This window comes from Terrapene carolina, unplaced genomic scaffold, assembly GCF_002925995.2.
Source record: "Terrapene carolina triunguis isolate 2854851 unplaced genomic scaffold, T_m_triunguis-2.0 Scaffold68, whole genome shotgun sequence".
Lineage (NCBI taxonomy): Eukaryota > Metazoa > Chordata > Testudines > Emydidae > Terrapene > Terrapene triunguis.
The window spans coordinates 6,909,211-6,927,958 of NW_020664419.1; the positions used below are offsets into that span (position 1 = coordinate 6,909,211).

Sequence of the window (18,748 nt, forward strand, 5' to 3'; positions counted from 1 at the left end):
TGTTCTCAAAACTGTTAGAATATCCATGCTACCCATTGGGGTACCAGAAAAGCCCTTGGTTGTTTCTGTCTACAACAACAGCACTGATTATTATGAGAAAACAATGCCTTAAACTGCTGATTCAAGGCATCATATACATTCTAGTGAAGCAGTCAGAGTTATGGGGGTTTTGAAAATGTAGGGCTGTTGTGTGCACAACATACCTGTGAGTTAAGAAAATTCTTGCGCATCAAGAGGGAAATAAACTCTGGCTACAAACAAGGATCAGTACTGCTTCCATTGAGGTCTTTGACCCAATGTTCTCATTGACTTCAATCAGAGCAGAATCTCTCTGACACAGTCAGTAAATGGTACTCTGTACATAGTCAGTAGATGGTACTCAGCGCCAAGACAATGGAAGATTATGTCGGGATCTGAAATCTCTGGATGGTGGAGGAGGATTTTTAAAAAAGACTGGGCCATAAGTCAGATTTACTTAATTACTCAGTGAAGGTAAATTATTTACTAATCAATTTATTATTTTCCTATTTTTCTGGATGTTCCTGTGTGTTTAAGAAAAGAAAGCTCTTTTACTAGAAGATAATGCAGCATTAATTTGGAGCACAGAACAGTCTAACTTTTGTGTTTTATAAATGTGTGCAAGTTTCTTGTTTAGGTTAAACCTGCTGCTTGTTAGTATTTTTGTTTGTTTTTTCCTCTCCCTATCCCTCCTTCCACTGCACACTGGATGTGTGTTCTGATTTGCTGCCAAAAAGCCTGGTGGCTGAATACCAATTTTGTATAATTTAGATGGCAAAGGCCGCATTCTGCCAATTTTCTGTCTACGTTATGCTCACAATCTGATTGGTTTGAGTAGAAACCTGGTCAGAATAGATCCCCACCTTTCTCGTCATGCAGCCAGAACTTTAGCAGCCTAATTAATTTAAAAACAAACAAACAAACAGAATTCAATGCAAGTAACTTCTCATCTTTCTTTTGCAATGTGAACATAGTTTTGTTGTTAAAGGACATAACTAACTTCATTTAGTTTGATATACAGCTTGAGCAAGCCTTAGAAACAATTAGTGCATCTTTCACATGGACTAAACTGATTGAATAATTACTCAAATAATGGGCAGTAATGGAATACATAGGGTTATCTCTTGGCTAATCCTCAAGTAATGGAATTGGTGTATCTCTGATTTTTCTCTTAGCAGTTCCCAATGTACAGAAGAACGAGACAAAAGTGATTATGGGAAGTAGGGGGAGCCACTGGAGGCCAGCAAAGGAAAGGAGACCTTATCTTAAGCAATTAATCAAGAAACTCATATTGTGGGACAATTATTCAAACCTAATTCTAAAACAGCTTTAGAGCCCCAGGTCCTGAGATTTTTTTCAGAATTTTGTCAAGGTCATTCTGCACACTGGGGGCAACCACTGCATCAGAAATGAAGACGGCTGACTAAAAGTGACTGTTGAGTGCTACATGTGTAAGAGTGAGTTGAGTAGAAAGTGCAACCTCACGCATTGTTTATGAGAGGCTTGCAGCAGTTGCTGTTATTCACCTAGGTGTGTGGATTTTCATGGTTCTGGAATGAGAGGATAGATTGAAACTTATATATGTGAGACTAGACTGGATCTAGACTGTTCTCAGTGGTACCAGATGACAGAACAAGGAGTAATGGTCTCAAGTTGCAGTGGGGCAGTTTTAGGTTGGATATTAGGAAAAACTTTGTCACTAGGAGGGTGGTGAAGCACTGGAATGGGTTACCTAGGGAGGTGGTGGAATCTCCTTTCTTAGAGGTTTTTAAGGTCAGGCTTGACAAAGCCCTAGCTGGGATGATTTAGTTGGGAATTGGTCCTGCTTTGAGCAGGGGGTTGGACTAGATGATCTCCTGAGGTCCCTGATATTCTATGATTCTATGACTTTCACAGAGATAATTAATTTCTGTGGATCTATGTTCCCAGGTACATAGCCAGAAGACACTATATTAAAAATTTGTTTTTACTTCATTACACAACATTTATGCAGTAGCCTTATGTTATGTGTCTTCATAGCATCCTGCTTCAGACAGCTGTCACCCCTTCTCTCTCCTGGCATTGGTAGGATTCCCACATCTTTGAGTCTGTTTTCTCCAGTTACTCCACTGTTTGATGGTTAGCTTAATTGTGATGTAAAAAGGTGTTACGGTAGCTGCAGCAGTATACGAATTTTTTATTTGCATAGTTTTGTGAATATAGCTACTAAAACAGTGGGCTTGCAAAGGCCTTTCACCTTTTTGCGCTTGGTAACAGCTCTACAGCTCCAAGTGTGTCTAACAGACTGCACTGATTGCTCGATTTTCAGCCTTTGAACTCACTTGGAAGTGAGATTTATTTGAGGGTGTTGCTGTGATCCATGAGGTCCTGGAAATAGAAGCAGTAGATTGTAGTAGACATCTCTGAAAAATTATAAGGTCAACATAAGAAGCAGAGGTTTTAAATTGGATGTGGTTTAAATTTTCCCATGCCCTCCTGTATTTTGCTACTCACTCAAGTGAGAAACTGCCCGCAGAATTATTACTCAGCATGATCGCCCCATGCTCTTGTAGCACTTTGCCAGTGGTGCTGACAGCAGCATTTTGAAACTGACTTAGAGTAGGGCTATCCTATCCAGTTTCAAATGGCTGTTGAGTGCTGCCTGAGAAGTGCTGCTGTGTAGATGTATAGGCAATCACTGCCTGATTGTTTTCCTACAGGCACTTTGCAGGGAAGGGTTAGCGAGAAGGGAGGAAGGCAGAGGGCAGACCAAAAGACAGGGAGAGAAGTGCTAATAGGATTTGTAGCTTTAAAAAAAACCCTTCTGAAATAAACCCTTTCCTTTATTGAAGTTTTTCTTCTGCTTGGTCGGCCAAGTCCCATTTGAAAGTGCTGAGAAGGGGATTCCCATCCTAAAACAGGCCAATTTAATTTTAAGGCCTGTCAAGCTTTATTAAACCTTTATCACCAGTTATTTCCTTCTATGCCAGATCAAGAAGATTGCTTTTGTTCATGGGGACATATTGCTTCTTCGGATACATCCCAGTGAATGAAAGAGTTTTCATATTCATAGTAGGAACACATCACTTTTGGTGCAGAATACTGACTTCTGTGGTGTGTATCATCTACATGTATACACAAAATACCGGTGGCTATTGAACTGTAGTCACAAACTGGAGTTGCATGTATAATTCTGTGTTGACAATTGGCTGATTAAGGACATTGCCTTGGATGGCACACAAAAAATCCCTAAGTGTTGTTGATGGGCTGCTGATGTCTTTAAAGAAACTACTCAATGTACCTATTGCCAACAATTGGAGTACACAATAAACCCTGCTGGATATGGTTTAGATAAAAGGCTGCTTTCCCTCTGGGGAAAATAATGACTTGTTTGCTTGCTTTATAAGGGAGAATGAAATGAGAATTTCTGGTCAATGGAAACCGTTTTTGAAATGTCCATGACTTGTCTCCATCTGTGGCAATCTGAAAAGGCACCGAAGCTTCACTTGTCTCAGTCCATACAGTCAATGGAGCTTTGCCAGTTTTCACTAGCTGAGGATCAAGTCCTTGATTTTTGTGTCTCAGTCAATTCATATATTAAAAATAATCTCCCCTGTCTGACTTTCTAGGCTTTATGAAGTGTGCTTGCGATCTGTTTGGGCAATACCACCTTATTCATTGTTTCATTTGCTTGTCTGATGGAGAGAATAGTGTTGCCAATTTTGGCTGGACGTATTCCTGGAGGTTTCATCACATGACATAATCTTTAATTAAAAATTAATTTTAATCCCTGGAGAGTCCAGGACAATCCTGGAGGATTGGCGATGTCTCTAGGCATGTGGACTTCCTTGTTTCTTCCAGTGCCCAAAAGTGAGCTAAGTGCTTTAAAGAACAAATAAAGATGTTGTCCTTGCCCTCAAACAACTTCCTTCTAGTTTTCCATGTGACACAGCAAGTGAGGGTAACAAACAATAGGGAGAAGGACATATAGATGATTAACTTGAAAGTGAGAATTGTTGAACCCAAGCCAAAATCTTTGACGGTGATAAGGATACGTCTTTCCATCTCACACTGAAGAGTTGATATGCTCGACTTTTTACAATACATTAAGGTCTAGGTCGAAAATAAACTGTTCAGTGTATTGCAGTGTTTTATTTATAATCTCTCAGGGTAAGTGAAGTGCAGGTCTAACTGTTGCTTTAATTATCTAACAGAGCTTTGAATACCTTCTTCTGATTCAATGTGCAGAGGTGACAAAATGGCAGATGAAATTCAGTGTTGATAAGTGCAAAATAATGCACATTGAAAAACATAATCCCAACTATACATGCAAAGTAATGGGGTCTAAATTAACTGTTACTACTCACGGAAGAGATCTTGGAATTATTGTGGATAGTTCTCTGAAAACATCTCTTCAGTGTGCAGGGCAGTCAAAAAAGCTAACAAAGTTAGGAACCATTAGGAATGGGATAGATAATGAAACAGAAAATATCATAATTCCACTATATAAATCCATGGTATGCCCACACCTTGAATACTGTGTGCAGTTCTGGTTGCCTCTTCAAAAAAAAAAAAAAAAAAGTATTCGAATTGGAAAAGGCGTAGAGAAGGGCAACAAAAATGATTAAAGGTATGGAACAGCTTCCGTATGAGGAGAGATTGAAAAGGCTGGGATAGTTCATTTTAGAATATGCTGTATTTTGCTACTCACTCAAGCAAGAAATGGCCCGTAGAATTATTACCCAGATATGGTCGCCCCATGCTCTTGTAGCACTTTGCCATTGGTGCTGACAACAGCATTTTGAAACATAGGCAAAATAAGCAAAAGGAAATATTTCTTCACACAACACACAGTCAACATGTAGAAGTCATTGCCATGGGATTTTGTGAGGCCAAAAGTATAACTGGTTTAAAAAAACAATTAGATAAGTACATGGAGGGCAGGTTCATCAATGGCTATTAGCCAAGATGGTCGGGGACACAACCCCATGGTCTGAGTGTCCCTTAACCTCCAACTGCCAGAAGCTGGGACTGGACAACGGGATGGATCACTCAATAAATTATCCTTTCTGTTCATTTCCTCTAAAGCTTCTGGCACTTGCCACTGTCAGAGACAAGATACTGGTCTAGATGGACTATTGATCTGACCCGGTATGGCTGTTCTTATGATCATGATAATGCTGCCAGCATCTCCTTCTTCAGATCTGTCCTTAAGACCCATATCTGCCACAGCACCTATAAGAAATCAGCTAAATAATGATGCCTAGGTTGAAGGACAGATTAGGCATAGCTGACTCTTACTTCAAATATTTATAATAGCAAAATAAAGAAAACACATGCAAATATGTTCATTAATATAATAAGTGCATGCCTTGGACTGTATCATCTCTCCTACCCTCTGTTTGTCTAAACAGGTTGTAAAGTCTTCGGGACAGACTTTGCGTGCATTTGTATAGTGTCTAACACAATCGAGCCCTGATCCTGACAGGGGCTTCTTAGCTCTACTCCAATATTCAATAATAGTTTGTCTGTTCAATATTCAGAGTACCTGAACGCCTGCAGGTAGGTTAGGAACTCATTTGTGAATGAAACCTAGGAAATTCAACAATGTCAGATAAGAATTATTTGGCTAGCTTAGCTACTGCTAGAATAGTGTAGTAAATAGCCAGTTATTTGATTCTGGGCTAGCAAGGATAAGTAGTTTGCATATGAAATATTATAATGTTAATTAATGGATATCCTTAATACTGGATAGTAGTAAGAGTCTGACATAAAATATTGTATTTTCAGCTATAATGGCATAGAGCTATGTAAGGGAATTTTATGTATAAAGCTCTTTAAAATATGTATATGAATTCAGTGTATTTGTTTTTAGTAAGATCTGTGATACTTATTCCTCATTTTAAAAGTTTATCCAATAAGATTAGAAATGTAGGTGAAAAGGTTGACCATATGCTTCACTTTGTCAAGAAAAATACATATAAAACCCTGGTATTACTTTTGAGAATTGTAAGATACAAATAATACTCTGTGGGTTTCAAGCCTTTAGATCATAAATTTGATCTTTGCAAGAGGAACAGTACAGAATCTTAGATGTAATAGAATTCTCTTCCAGCAATACTTACAGGAAGATTATTAAAATACTCCAGATATTGACATTGTCTAAAGAGATCTACTTGTGCATATTTCTTTAAAGGGGAAAAAAACACGCCTTAATACACAATATTACCATAGCTAGGCCCTATTATACTATTGTAATCATAGCTTAACCAAGAGCGGTGATTAACGATGGCAATTTATTGTATCTGACGAGGGGAGAAAATAGGAGATGTTGTCGTTATCATAAATCATATCATAAATAACCAAAGAGAAGCACTCAGAAAGCTTGTGTGGTGTCAGCAGCAAGGCCTTTCAGGCACGTTAGCCCAGGATGTAGCCATAGAAACCCCAAAGTCATATTGTTATCTTACTCTTGCTGCAGTTATGTGATACAACAGTATTAACATATAGATTAGGCCATTTATAATACTAGGTGTCAATTCAGGTTAGCTTGCTTATATAGCATTTTAGTTTTTTATTGTGCAGAATGTTAAGGAAACACTGCATTTTTACAGGTCAGTATATAGCCATTTATAACACATCAGCTTCAAACTTCTGTCAGTCCTGCTAATGTACTCTGTTATTGATTGGTTGTACTGTCTGAATTGTCATTGCCTAATTACCTTGTCTTTGCTAATAATTTCATTTTTAAAAAGTCAAATATGTTCTTTTAAAGAAAATGTACACCCATGTGCATATACCGTACTGAGTTGTGTGCAGAGTGTCTTTCTATTGGAGGATAGGTAGGACAATGTAGTGAGGGAATTAAGCTATTATAAAAAGCATGCAAAATCTGTTTGTATTTGTAATTTGTCACTGAGGCCTTTGGCTCCAATGCTGTGTATTTTAGTAATTGCCTCCAAACAAGGGGACTTTCAGAGTACACTGTAGCTTGGCTATCGCAGGGAAGAAACGTTATCAAAAATTATTTGGAATGATGCCAAACAGACCAAAAAAAAAATAAAATAAAGAATCTAGTACAATATCGTGTTGTCTATACAGAGACTGTTCCCAAGCTTTTCATTCTGTGGGTCACTTAAGATAGACATCTTTTTATGACTCCTTTCCCTTCCAATCCATAGCAGCTATGGGCCTGATTAATATTACATATATAGTATGTGTATATAAGGCCTACGTTATGGGGGCAAAGTAAAAGTAAATTCTTTCCTCTCTGGGACCTTTTTAGTTTTTAGTACAGATTCTCATATTTTTGCCTGGAGTATATTCCACAAATGTAGGATGTTTCTTTTGTAAGGTTAGATAGAGATTGTGAACTTCACTGATAACAATCTGCCATACTTTGTTTTTCACTCCTTACCAGGAAATTGGGTGTGTCATTTAAGAAGTCTGGGTAATGTAGTCTGACAAACATTTCCTGTTGTGTGAAATATTTATAATTAGAACCACCACTAGTGGGCATTCAAAAAAACTACGTGCACATATTATATTTACAGCTGGAAGCTCCCAATGCTCTAAGCTCTTCGCCATTGCAGTTTATTTCTGGTTTACTGTGTATTTGCTGCTACTCCTGCTTTGGTCTCCACAAATTTGATTGTGTATGACTTTATTCCTAGGCTTGGCGGATTCCGTTTTTTTTAAATAATTTCGACATATATCAATATTTATTTTAAGCATTTTTTTCAACTTTTGTTAATTTAAATTTTCACAGTTGCAAGAAATTGAGAGGAGTCAGAAAATAATTATTTAATGGCAGTAGACATTGACATTCAGAAAGTTACATCTGTATAATGGTTAAAACACAAATTGTCAACTTCACATGTCAAAAAATACAAAGTAAATATCCTTAAATGGAATTCCAATAAGTTCTCATGCAGCATTTTTCTTACTTTGCCTATCTGTAAATTTCAATTATTATTGATGGAATTGTTTGTCTGTACAGTGAAATTGACATTTACCAACAAAAATCTATTCCTTCCGTTTATACCAAAGAAACGTATAGAGAACTGACAGAGAACACAAAGAAGGCATGCAGGGTGAAAAGTGATGCTGGTTTTTATCTTAATTGGTCTGGAAATTCATAAGTCATGGACTGGGTTACAGTTAGCATCAATATTTGAAGACTGATGGATGTTTCACCACTGTGACAGAAGGGGCTCCTTAGACCACCTGGAAGTTCTTTGACAGCTTGAGTACTATGGGAATATGAAGCCTGTCACCTCTATTGAACAGCTTCCAGTCCAGCCCAGATGAATACTAGTGACAGAAAGTTAACATCTAAACATTTGGGCCAAGTGTTGAGCACCTGCTCTCTGAAAATCAGGTCCCTTTAAGGTGTTTAAGGTAGGCACCCAGAATCACTAGCCACTCTCGAAAAATCTTGATTTCTGTATATACTGGTGTCGTTTCAGTCCAATGTACATATGTCTACATTATAACAACTGTTATCACAGATGGAATGAACTTACTGGCAGGTTCAGCACAAAGCTCAAAGTCTCAAGGAAACAAACTTCCCTTCTTCCCTGCCCCCAAAGGTGGTCCCAGGAATGAGAGATTGAGGAACACTAGTGGTGTGGTGTGAGAGAAGTCTACCAACACTGTATCCATTTTGTAGATAAATTGTTGGCTTCGGTCTCTAATTCTGGTCACTTGGTACTTTTGATAAGTACTGAAATGTACAAAATTCACAGATGTAAACATGGCATCATTTTAAGTTCATATTGCACAGTAAGAATCTTGGTGAGGGAGGTTTAGATTTAATATGCCTTTAGGAAGTCAGGATATTATTTTGCTACTCTTCTGTCAATTTCTTTTAGTGAGTACAAGCACATTTTCTAGTTACTTTGGGAAAGTGCCATAGTTATTACAAGTTAGAGAGAGAAAAGTTATTGTGCCATAAGAAAACAACGTTCAACTTTTAACAAAAGTCTAGTACTTTGATTTAGATAATATAGTGGCTGGGATGTTATAGTTATGATTCATTCTAAGTCCTTGTCTTCAAACTTTTCTCCAAAATTATCTTTTGGCTTAATCTCATGCTTTATCTTGGGCAATAGGTGCGTGTGTGTGTTTTTGAGTTTGAAGAAAATTGTTCAGCCATTGTTGAGTCAGGGCATGAAAAAACGTTTTTCACGTGTTAGGAAAAATTGCCAGCTTCTTTCTTGCTCTTGGTTCAGAATATAACATTTAAATCTTGACCTGTATCTGGTCCTCAGTGAGGAATGTGTGCTTTGTCAGGTGAGAGGAAAATGATTAGGAAATAGATAGTATTTCTGTTTCAGGTCTGCTAAATTATCTCCATTCATGAATACTAAATTCACTTAAAATTAAGAAATGTACAAGTGAAAATAGCATACCAGACATGTAGGGTCTGCTGTCTACCTTACTAATCAAAGTGTAACTCTGAATAGAGCTGCATGCTTCTTCAGCCTTGAGACTCTCTCTGCACACAGCCAGCTGATCCTCCTATGTAGCCCCTTGAAGGAAGGAGCGGAAAGAGCTCAACAAGTCTGCCAGCCTTATTGCCAAACTCTGACATTTGCAGTCTCAACATTTGGGTGCTCCCCACAGTGGGAAATACCCCCAGCGAACAGTCCACTATGTAAAATAAATGTGCCTTTATTTGGCATCTTTGCACTCTTTTAGAAAAGAAAAGAGTGCAAACTCTGCTAAAATGTGGGTAAAGATTTTAAATATAAAAAAGACAAGCACTTACCGATCTCATAGAAACTATCTGATCTCTTTAACATATTTTAATAATTTATCTTACTGGGTCTGGTATTATAGCTGGTATGGTGTATTTGGGAGGTTAAAGCTATCACTAAATACAATAAGACAAAATATTAAATTCATGCAAATAAGCGGTGTTAGTTTATGTGGAAACTAGCCGCCTGGCCTTTTTGCATTTAATATCTTAACAGTAACATTGCATCAGTTTGGTTTTGTTCATAATAGTAAAAGCATTGTTGGTATGTTCTGTTCAGTGTGTATTGTCTGTCCACCTCTGTGCCAATTTCAGATTATATGACTCTGCTATGGCTCTCAGCTGAGGGACTTCCGTCTGTTCTACATAGGTACTTATTTGGCTTTTTTCACCACAATATATGAGCATCTCACAATAATTGAATGATGTTTGATTCTCCATTTGATAAAAGGGAACTGAGACACAGGATAGGTTAAGTGACTTACCCACTGTCATATAGTAAGTATGTAACTGAGCCAGGAGCTGAACGGAGTCTTGTGTCCCGGTCCAGTGGTATGTCCACTAGACTCTCCTGCCTTCAAGTTGTGAGCTTGTGCTCTGAGCTCTGGAGCTCCTAAGTTTAATAGCTGGTTATGTCCAAAAGTACGGTAATTGTATATGCATGTCATTATTTTCCCTACTTGAAGTATGAATGTAGGCTGATGCGTACCTCTTAATTCCAGAGTTCAGTGCATTCTCCCCTCAATCTCCTGCCTCCCCATTTGATAGCTGCCTGCCACCTTTTCAGCTTACCTTCACCTGAAAGAATAAAACTCAGCCTTCTCGGTATTAGGCAGCCAGGGGTTGCTGAAAGAGGAATGGAACTAGCCCTACCACTAGCCCTGTCTCCGAAATTAAGACCGTTTCCGTGCTACTGTGCCTTTGTGTCAACTTTAAGGACAAATAGTCCTAACATCACCATGAACTTGGAAACTCATCATAGAAATGCTGAGAGCTGCTGTCCTACTACTGACCCACAGCCAAATTACCAAGTTATGTATTCCGTACCCACTTGGCCTTTAAGAGTAGGTCAACCCAGCAGCTGAGAGGGAAACAGACACATGCTAGCTCTGCTCAAGCTAAGTGCTAAAAATACCAGTGTGGCTGCAGCAGCACAAGCTAGCTGCCAGAGGGGGGCGGGAGGGTTTGTACGTGTGCAACTACCCCAAGCCACCAGCCATGCGGCTCTTTTTAGCTTGAGCTGAGCTAATGCATGTCTGTCTACCCATGCTGGGAAGCATTCCCCCCAGCTGCTCTGTAGACATGTCCGAACAGTCCAGGTGGCTGTACAGAAACATGGTGTACAAGGGAAAAAACTTTGTGCCTCTTTAAATGCTTTTGTTAAATAAGGTTCAGCAGCTTTAATCTTTTTGCTGATTTAAAACTTAAATAAAAAATTCCAACATTCCGTAAATGAGACCACCATTTAAAAATGTCGACATTCTTACTGCTTGTACTGACGCTTCTCTAGTACCTTCTATCCAAGGATCTCAAATAATACATTTAAGCTGAGCCTTACAATATGACTGGGAAGTAGGTGAAATTATCCTTATTTTACAGATGGGGAAACCAAGGTACATAGAGATGGTGACTTGCCCAAGGTCAGAGAGCAGTTCTGTGGCAGAGCCAAAATAGAGTTCAGATCCCCTGGCTTCCAGGCTTGTTCCTTAACCTAAAGATAATCCATCCTTCCTTTTATGAATGTGAGAGACTGACCACATTAGGTAGGATCAGGCAGTGCACAAGCTTCCCCCATCTCTCTTCTAATACACTACATTCAGAATTGCTGTCCTAATAGTGGACTTCACGGCTGACTGCTGTCTGATTGTTTGACTTGGGTGGTGGAGAAATTCACATTCACGGTCAGACTGAGAGTACTAAGCTACATTTGAACCAAGATACTATAGAGGTGAACAGCTAGTGTAATAAACAATTTCTCAGTATAGCCTTAGTAATGTGTGTATTAATATTGATTCAGCACTCTCTTGACTTACAAAAATATCTGTAATCTTGAAAAACCTCCCAAACAGCTCTAGTCTCCTTTCAGTGCAGGAGAGAGTTATTAGGGCAGATGGCTGAGGTGATATCCATTTGACCTGTAGATGCTGACTCAGGAGTAGTACCGTTCATAAGGTGGTTGGAGATAGGGAGAGATCACAGTGAAAGAGAGTTAAAAGCAGTTTAGTTTACAAAGGATTGCACACTGAATGGTGCCTGGTAGAGACTGATATAGCTAAGGGTGAAAAATAGTTGCATTATAATCCATCCCTCCACATTTTCAAATACTTATAATATTGTCAAGCAAATTACCTTTTCAGAGTGACATTTTTCCATATTTTGGTCTTTGCCCCAATATGAATTTGTTTGAAGGAAAATGGTCCAGTAGTTTTTGAGTGAGAGGAGAGTTGAGAGATCAGACTTTCTCTATTAAAAAATCGTGTCTTATTTTCCAACCAGGCCACAGTAAAATGGCTCAGGTCTGAAAGCTGCCAACTGGCAGGAAAATAGCCCTCATGGAGGATCATTACATGGCCTTGTTCCAAGTGAAATTTGGGTTTTATTTGACTGAAATATGGGTGTGTCCAAATTGCCACCTGAGCATGTCCAAAGAGCACTGTGTGTGTCAATAGTAGGGCTGACTGGAAAACCACACTTCCATTTTACAAAAGAAAATTTGAGGTTTTGACATAAGTTTTTATTCCGTGGTGGAACAAAAACAAGAGCTTTTTAAAATGTACACAAAAAGAGAGACTGACCCATCCCAGAATAGCCAGTAGCTCAGTATTTAAGGCATTGATGTGGGAGACCCAGGTTCAAACGTGTACTCCAAATCAAGCAGAGCAGGGACTTGAATCTGGACCTCTCACATCCCAGGCGATGGCCATAAACATTTGGCTATTGGCTGTTCTGGGGTGGGGATCATTCTCTCTGTTTGGTTCTAACCAGAAATTCCACACTGTACCTGAGAAACCTTCCTGACAAGTTTTGTTGAAACTGGCCATTTCCACAAAAAGATTGTTCCAACAAACCAGTATTTTCCAATGAGAAACGTTTTGTCAGAAAAATTCCCAACCAGCCTGAGTCATTAGTTAAATGCGTATGAACCTCCAGAACAATTCAGGGGACTATGAACTTGCCCATACAATTTTCCAGGGAATCACAGTTCTTACAAAAAGGCTGGTGGGTTGCTCTGTTATGAAGTTGGCTTTGTGGTTTACAACAATGTGCATGAGGCTAGGAGCCAAGAGGCTCTCCGTTCTAGTCTTGCTTTTACAGACTGAGTTTTAATAGTCTCTGCACTTCCCAAACCTCATTTATTGATATGTCACTCAAACCCCAGTGACGATAAAATATCATCACCCTATTTTACAGATAAGGCAACAAAAGTGCCAAGGGGTTAAGTGAGTCACCCAAGGTCACATAGAAAGCTGGAACTAGACCCCAGATATCTGATGTGATGGACTGAAGGACTCAAATTCAATATGTAGAAGGTTGAAAATGCTTAGGTACTGCTCTGATGGATGCTAAAGAAGACCCTAAGATGGGTAGATTGTCTCAGACCTTCATCTCCATCTGAGTTCCATTTATTGGCTTTCCGGACAGGATTTCAAAAATGGAAGCTCCTTTAGCTGCGTGTGGACTTAATGTGTCTTGTCGGAGTAGGGGTTTGCTCTTTGTCATTGTACAAAATTCCTGCCTCCATTCCCTAAACTGTTATGCAGAACCATGTGCAGCGTGGCTATTCCCCTTAACTCCAGAAGCTGTTATAGTTCCATGGTGCTGTATGGATATAATGTGAGAGGTGCCTGGGATGAAAGAAGTTCTGTCAATGTAAAATATTCCACTATTCTCTGTTAGGGCATGCTATATCAGCTGTTTAATTGGGACACCGAGTGGAAATCTTTGGCGCGGGAATGTTTGGTTTTCCTAGTAAATGTAAATATCTTTCAAAACCCTTTTCAGACTATGAGCAATGTTGGTTGCTGCAGCTTTTTTTCTTGTTTTTAATTAATGCAAAATATACCTCCACATACCTCATTTTATCCATATAAAACATTTTATGTCCACCCTAAAAGGAGAATGATAATATTCCTTGCCTCGCATATCATTTTGGATTTGGCTGTGTTGCGTTTTCACTCTTGTAACCTTGATAAGTAGATAGTTTTGACTTTAAAGTGCAATGTTGCTGTTGAACTTTATCTTGTTTTCTTTTTACTTAGGGTATTTAAAACAAAAATAAACGGCTGATGGGGACCCATGCATAATGGGGCTGGGAGGAAATAGACCCAACACCCCACAGCGTAGTTGCCGTCAATGCTGTATAACGATCTAATATTTATTCCTTCTTCATCTCATGCCAGTTTGGAACATAAGGGCAGAGCTTATTCATACAGCAAGGCAGACAGAGATTGAAACTGATTTGATGATCCTGAAACATAAACCATCAGTTAGATCTGTTTGTAGCCGGTGCAGACTCAGTCAACAGTGATCTGTCAGTTTTCCCTTCTAATATTTAAAAAATAGGATGTGAATGCCCAGCCAAGCAAACCTAACTCCCTAGCACTTTCTGTTTTTCATGGAAGGCTTTATACTCGAGCAAAGTTTCCGCTCTGGGCTGGCTGCTGTAAATCCTCTGGGCCCTGGCAAAAGCCAGAATTGCGAGCTTATTTTACTTAATTTGCGATGCTGGCAAGATTCAAACTTCAGCCCAGGACTCTTGACTCAACTCTCCTAAATCAGGGCATTGACACATTACAGTAAAGAAACATCAGCTCAGAAAACCTGAAAATAAACTCTTCCAAAAGGTTTTTTTTTTTTTTAAAGGGCCTCTTATTAAATGACTTTAAACAATTTCAGCATTTTATTTCAGTTTTTAAATATTTATTAAAAAGACAGCCTGCTCACTTAAAAAGGGCAGCTTTTTTTATACTTCACCACAATAAACAATTTATACTGTACGGTGACTAGATGTCCCGATTTTATAGGGACAGTCCCGATTTTGGGGACTTTTTCTTATATAGTCACCTATTGCCCCCCAGCCCCATCCTGATTTTTTACACTTGCTATCTGGTCACCCTATTGTACTGTGTCCTTCATCCAAGAGTCTTAAAACACCTTCCAAATATAATATAAACCTCACCACACCTCTGTGAGAAAAGATAAATGTTGTGCCATCTTTGCAGGTGGGTAAACTGAGGCATGGAGGTTAAGTGACTTAGTGCTTGTGTACATGGGGAAAATGTATTTATTTAAGAGTGTGCACATGGCATGTTATACTGGTATAATTGTAGCAGTATAATCATATCAGTATAGTTATGCTGGTAACATTTCCCCATATACACAAAAATCATATATTACTCTTATAAGTTAACTGACAATCAAAAATCTGTGGGAATACAAATAAGGCATACATTTAAAATGTACTGGATTTTATTTAATTGGATGTACACTTTGTGATTTGTTTTATTATAATAGAAAACCTTGTTACTATTCCCCTCCATGTGTTTTTTTTTTTTTTTTAAACGAATCAGCCAAGTGCTTGTGTGTGTTTGTAACCCAAGCAACTCCAATGGGTTACAATGAGATTCCGAGAGGGTGAGAGAGACTAATATGTGATTGAGAACTTTCTTCTTATGGTATACAAAATGTTTGGATGCAATATCATTCAATGATACCAGTATCATTTCACTTGAAATGGTACCTATATTTTTGGGTGAGCTTTTAGAACTCATTAAATGTCTAAAGTCCTGACAAATTGACCAAGTCCTATTTATAGAACAGATGAAGCAAAATACAGCAGCAGGGGAAATTCCCTTCACTGCCCTGTCAATGTGCCTCAAACCTGTTCTGGAGGGTCTTTCTTTATGGGTGAGACATACCTTCAAGCCCATTTGATCCTTGATTTGCGACTTCCAACAAGGGTTCCAGTTAGTGTCAGTTGTGAAGATGGATTTTGTATTGCAGACAGACGTCTACCAGTCACTAAATGTAATTGCTTTGCTCGCTTCATGTAGGTCACTGAACAGGTAGCAGATGATGATAACGTTGAGCCAAATACAGTTTGAATGCTGTCTTGATGCTTATTCATTCCCAATAATTTATTTGTTCCTGTATAACATATTTTTAAAGTATCCCAGTAACTTTTTTTTATTTCTTATAACAGAGGAGGAAGAGGAACAGGTACCCACTGATGGAGGTACATCAGCAGAAGCCATGCAGGTTCCCCTGGAAGAGGAAGGAGAGATGGAAGAGGATGAGGCAGTTAATGATGAAAACTTCTTGAGCAAGAGACCCTTAGAAAGTCCTGAAGCTGAGGAAATGCCTGCTATGAAACGACCAAAACTAGCTATCACTAAAGGAGACATCATTGATGGAGCATTGGAGCCACGTGAACCTCTCAGTTCAATAAACACTCAAAAGGTGCCACCAATGCTTTCTCCAGTTCATGTTCAAGATAGTACAGATTTAGCCCCTCCTTCACCAGAACCACCAATGTTGGCTCCCATTGCAAAATCACAAATGCCAGCTCCTAAAACATTAGAATCAAAACCATTTGCACCTAAAACAAAGGCCAAAACTGGTTCTCCAGGACAGAAGACTAAATTGCCTAAAGCTACTCCAGCACCAGTAGTTATTGGAAGTCCCATACGTTCACCAAAAACTGGATCCAAAGAGAAAAAATCACCAGGTCGTACCAAGAGTCCAAAAAGTCCAAAAAGTCCAAAGGTTCCCGCTCACGTTTCCCAAGTGGCAGTCAAGCTTGAAACCCCAAGTAGAACCCCTTTGGCTGCGCTAAGTGAAAAGATGGGAAAAGAGAACATCCAAGTAAAACAAGGGCAAACACCACCTGAGCCTGGGAAACAAAATAGTGAAAATCCATCTAAGAAAGTGGCAGTGATGGACAAGACCATTGATGATTCAATTGATGCTGTGATTGCCCGTGCATGTGCAGAACGAGAACCTGATCCATTTGAGTTTTCCTCTGGTTCAGAATCAGAGGGGGAAATTTTTACCAGCCCTAAAAGACTTTCTGTTTCAGAGACTCCAACTCCTAAAGCTTCTGTTTCTGCTAACAGCCTAAATAAGGTAGGAGCCACCCCAATGCCTCCCTCGGGTGGGACTTCAAGCTCAGACATTTCATGGACAATGGATGACTCAATTGATGAAGTCATTCGAAAAGCAAAGATGGGGTCACCTTCTAATCCGCCTCCAAATTTTCCTTATTTCTCCTCTCCTTCTGCTTCACCACCAACACCGGAACCTCTGCTCAAAGTCTATGAGGAGAAAACCAAGCTGGCATCATCAGTAGAAGTGAAAAAGAAGCTGAAAAAAGAGCTGAAGACAAAAATGAAAAAGAAAGAAAAACAAAAAGACAAAGAGAAAAATAAAGACAAAAGCAAAGATAAGGATAAAAACAAGGAGAAGGATAAAGACATAGGAACCAAGGAAGCAAAGTTTCAATGGAAAGACCTACTCAAAGATGATGATCTCGATTCCTATAAGTTCAAAATGAAGGACTTTGATGATGTTGATACAAAAATGAAGTTGAAAGATGGCAATACCAAAAAAGAGAGAGAGAAGCACAAAGATAAGAAGAAAGATAAAGAAAAAGGCAAGAAAGATAAAGATAAGAAAGACAAAGAGAAAATTAAAGATAAAGGTAAGGAAGATAAGATAAAGGGTCCCTCAGCACCTCTTGTGTTGCCTCCCAAAGAAATGCCTTTGCCTTTGTTTAGCACCCCTACCGCCATGAGACTACCTACCATGTTGACTTCCTTGTCCACAATGCTTCCCGAAAAACTGTTTGAGGAAAAAGAGAAGCCTAAAGAGAAGAAGAAAGACAAAAAAGAGAAGAAGAAAAAGAAGGAAAGGGAAAAGGACAAAGAAAAGGAAAAGAAGGAGAAGGAAAAGGAGAGAAAGGAGAAAGAAAAGAAAGACAAAGAAAAAGAAAAACACAAACATGACAAAGTAAGCTGTTTAGATGGTATTAACATGTTACATGTAAGAAATTATTTACATTTGCTCCCACACTTTCTCATTACAAAATTTTGCTTTCTAGGAAAATTTAATGGAAAAATGCTAATAGATAACCTGGCTTTATTTTATGACAAGTCACCAAAGTCAAAACAGGGTATGGTGTAAATTTCTGGGTTTGTCCAACAGTACCGGACAGAGCCTCTGTAGTTTTAGATTTGCCAAATGTTTGTTGAATTCAGTTTTGCAAAACTGAAACTTGGGATTGTCTGAGATCAATTTACATCTGACCTGAGCTACCAGGGTTCCAACATTGACCAACTGGCCTTCACTGATAAAGGTGAGTCCTCTAGGTCAGAGTTTAGGCAGATTTACAGCACTGTGTAAGGACGCTTATATAGTCATTGCTGCACATTTGTTCCATAGATGAATAGACTTCTGACTGTAGGGCTATCAATCCAACAGCTTTCTTGTGAGCTCTAAATTCACTTTTATAAAATTTTAACTGTTTTTTTTTTGGAGTTAGTAAAATTCCACAGCCTGCTGGAAAAATTGGTAGATATAAGGTACAATGATAAGCAGTGTTAGCTTGAATTATGGATTTAATCATTACTTACCTATCCAAGCTCTAGTTGTTCTTCTGAAGGCAAAAAATATTTCTAAATAAGCCTCAGGTTCCCTCCTACTGATCATCCCAATTGTACAGTATGGCCACAAGTTTCTCTCTTAGCAAGACACCAAACTTGTTTTCCCCATTGATCAAGCACAGTAATATTTTTTTTCAAAACATAGTCATTATGGCCTAAATGTTCAAAAGTGGCCTCATTTTAAGTGTTTTATTTTAGTCACTAGAGCCTGATTTTCAAAGGGATGAGCACCCACAGCTCCTATTGACTTAAGAAAGTCTATAGAATCATAGAAATGCAGGGCACTACTCCATTAAAGCCACTTTCTACCCACCCCAGTTTTGCTAATTGA

At 38.8% G+C, this 18,748-nt stretch overlaps 1 protein-coding gene across 1 annotated transcript in view; it reads left to right on the plus strand.

Moving 5' to 3' along the window:
• Positions 1-18,748, plus strand: part of TAF3 (TATA-box binding protein associated factor 3) — a 147,696-nt gene that overhangs the window by 101,287 nt on the left and 27,661 nt on the right. The window contains exon 3 of the mRNA XM_024202145.3: positions 15,960-17,764. Within this exon, the coding sequence (XP_024057913.2) occupies positions 15,960-17,764 (1,805 nt within the window). The remainder of the gene's footprint in view (positions 1-15,959; positions 17,765-18,748) is intronic.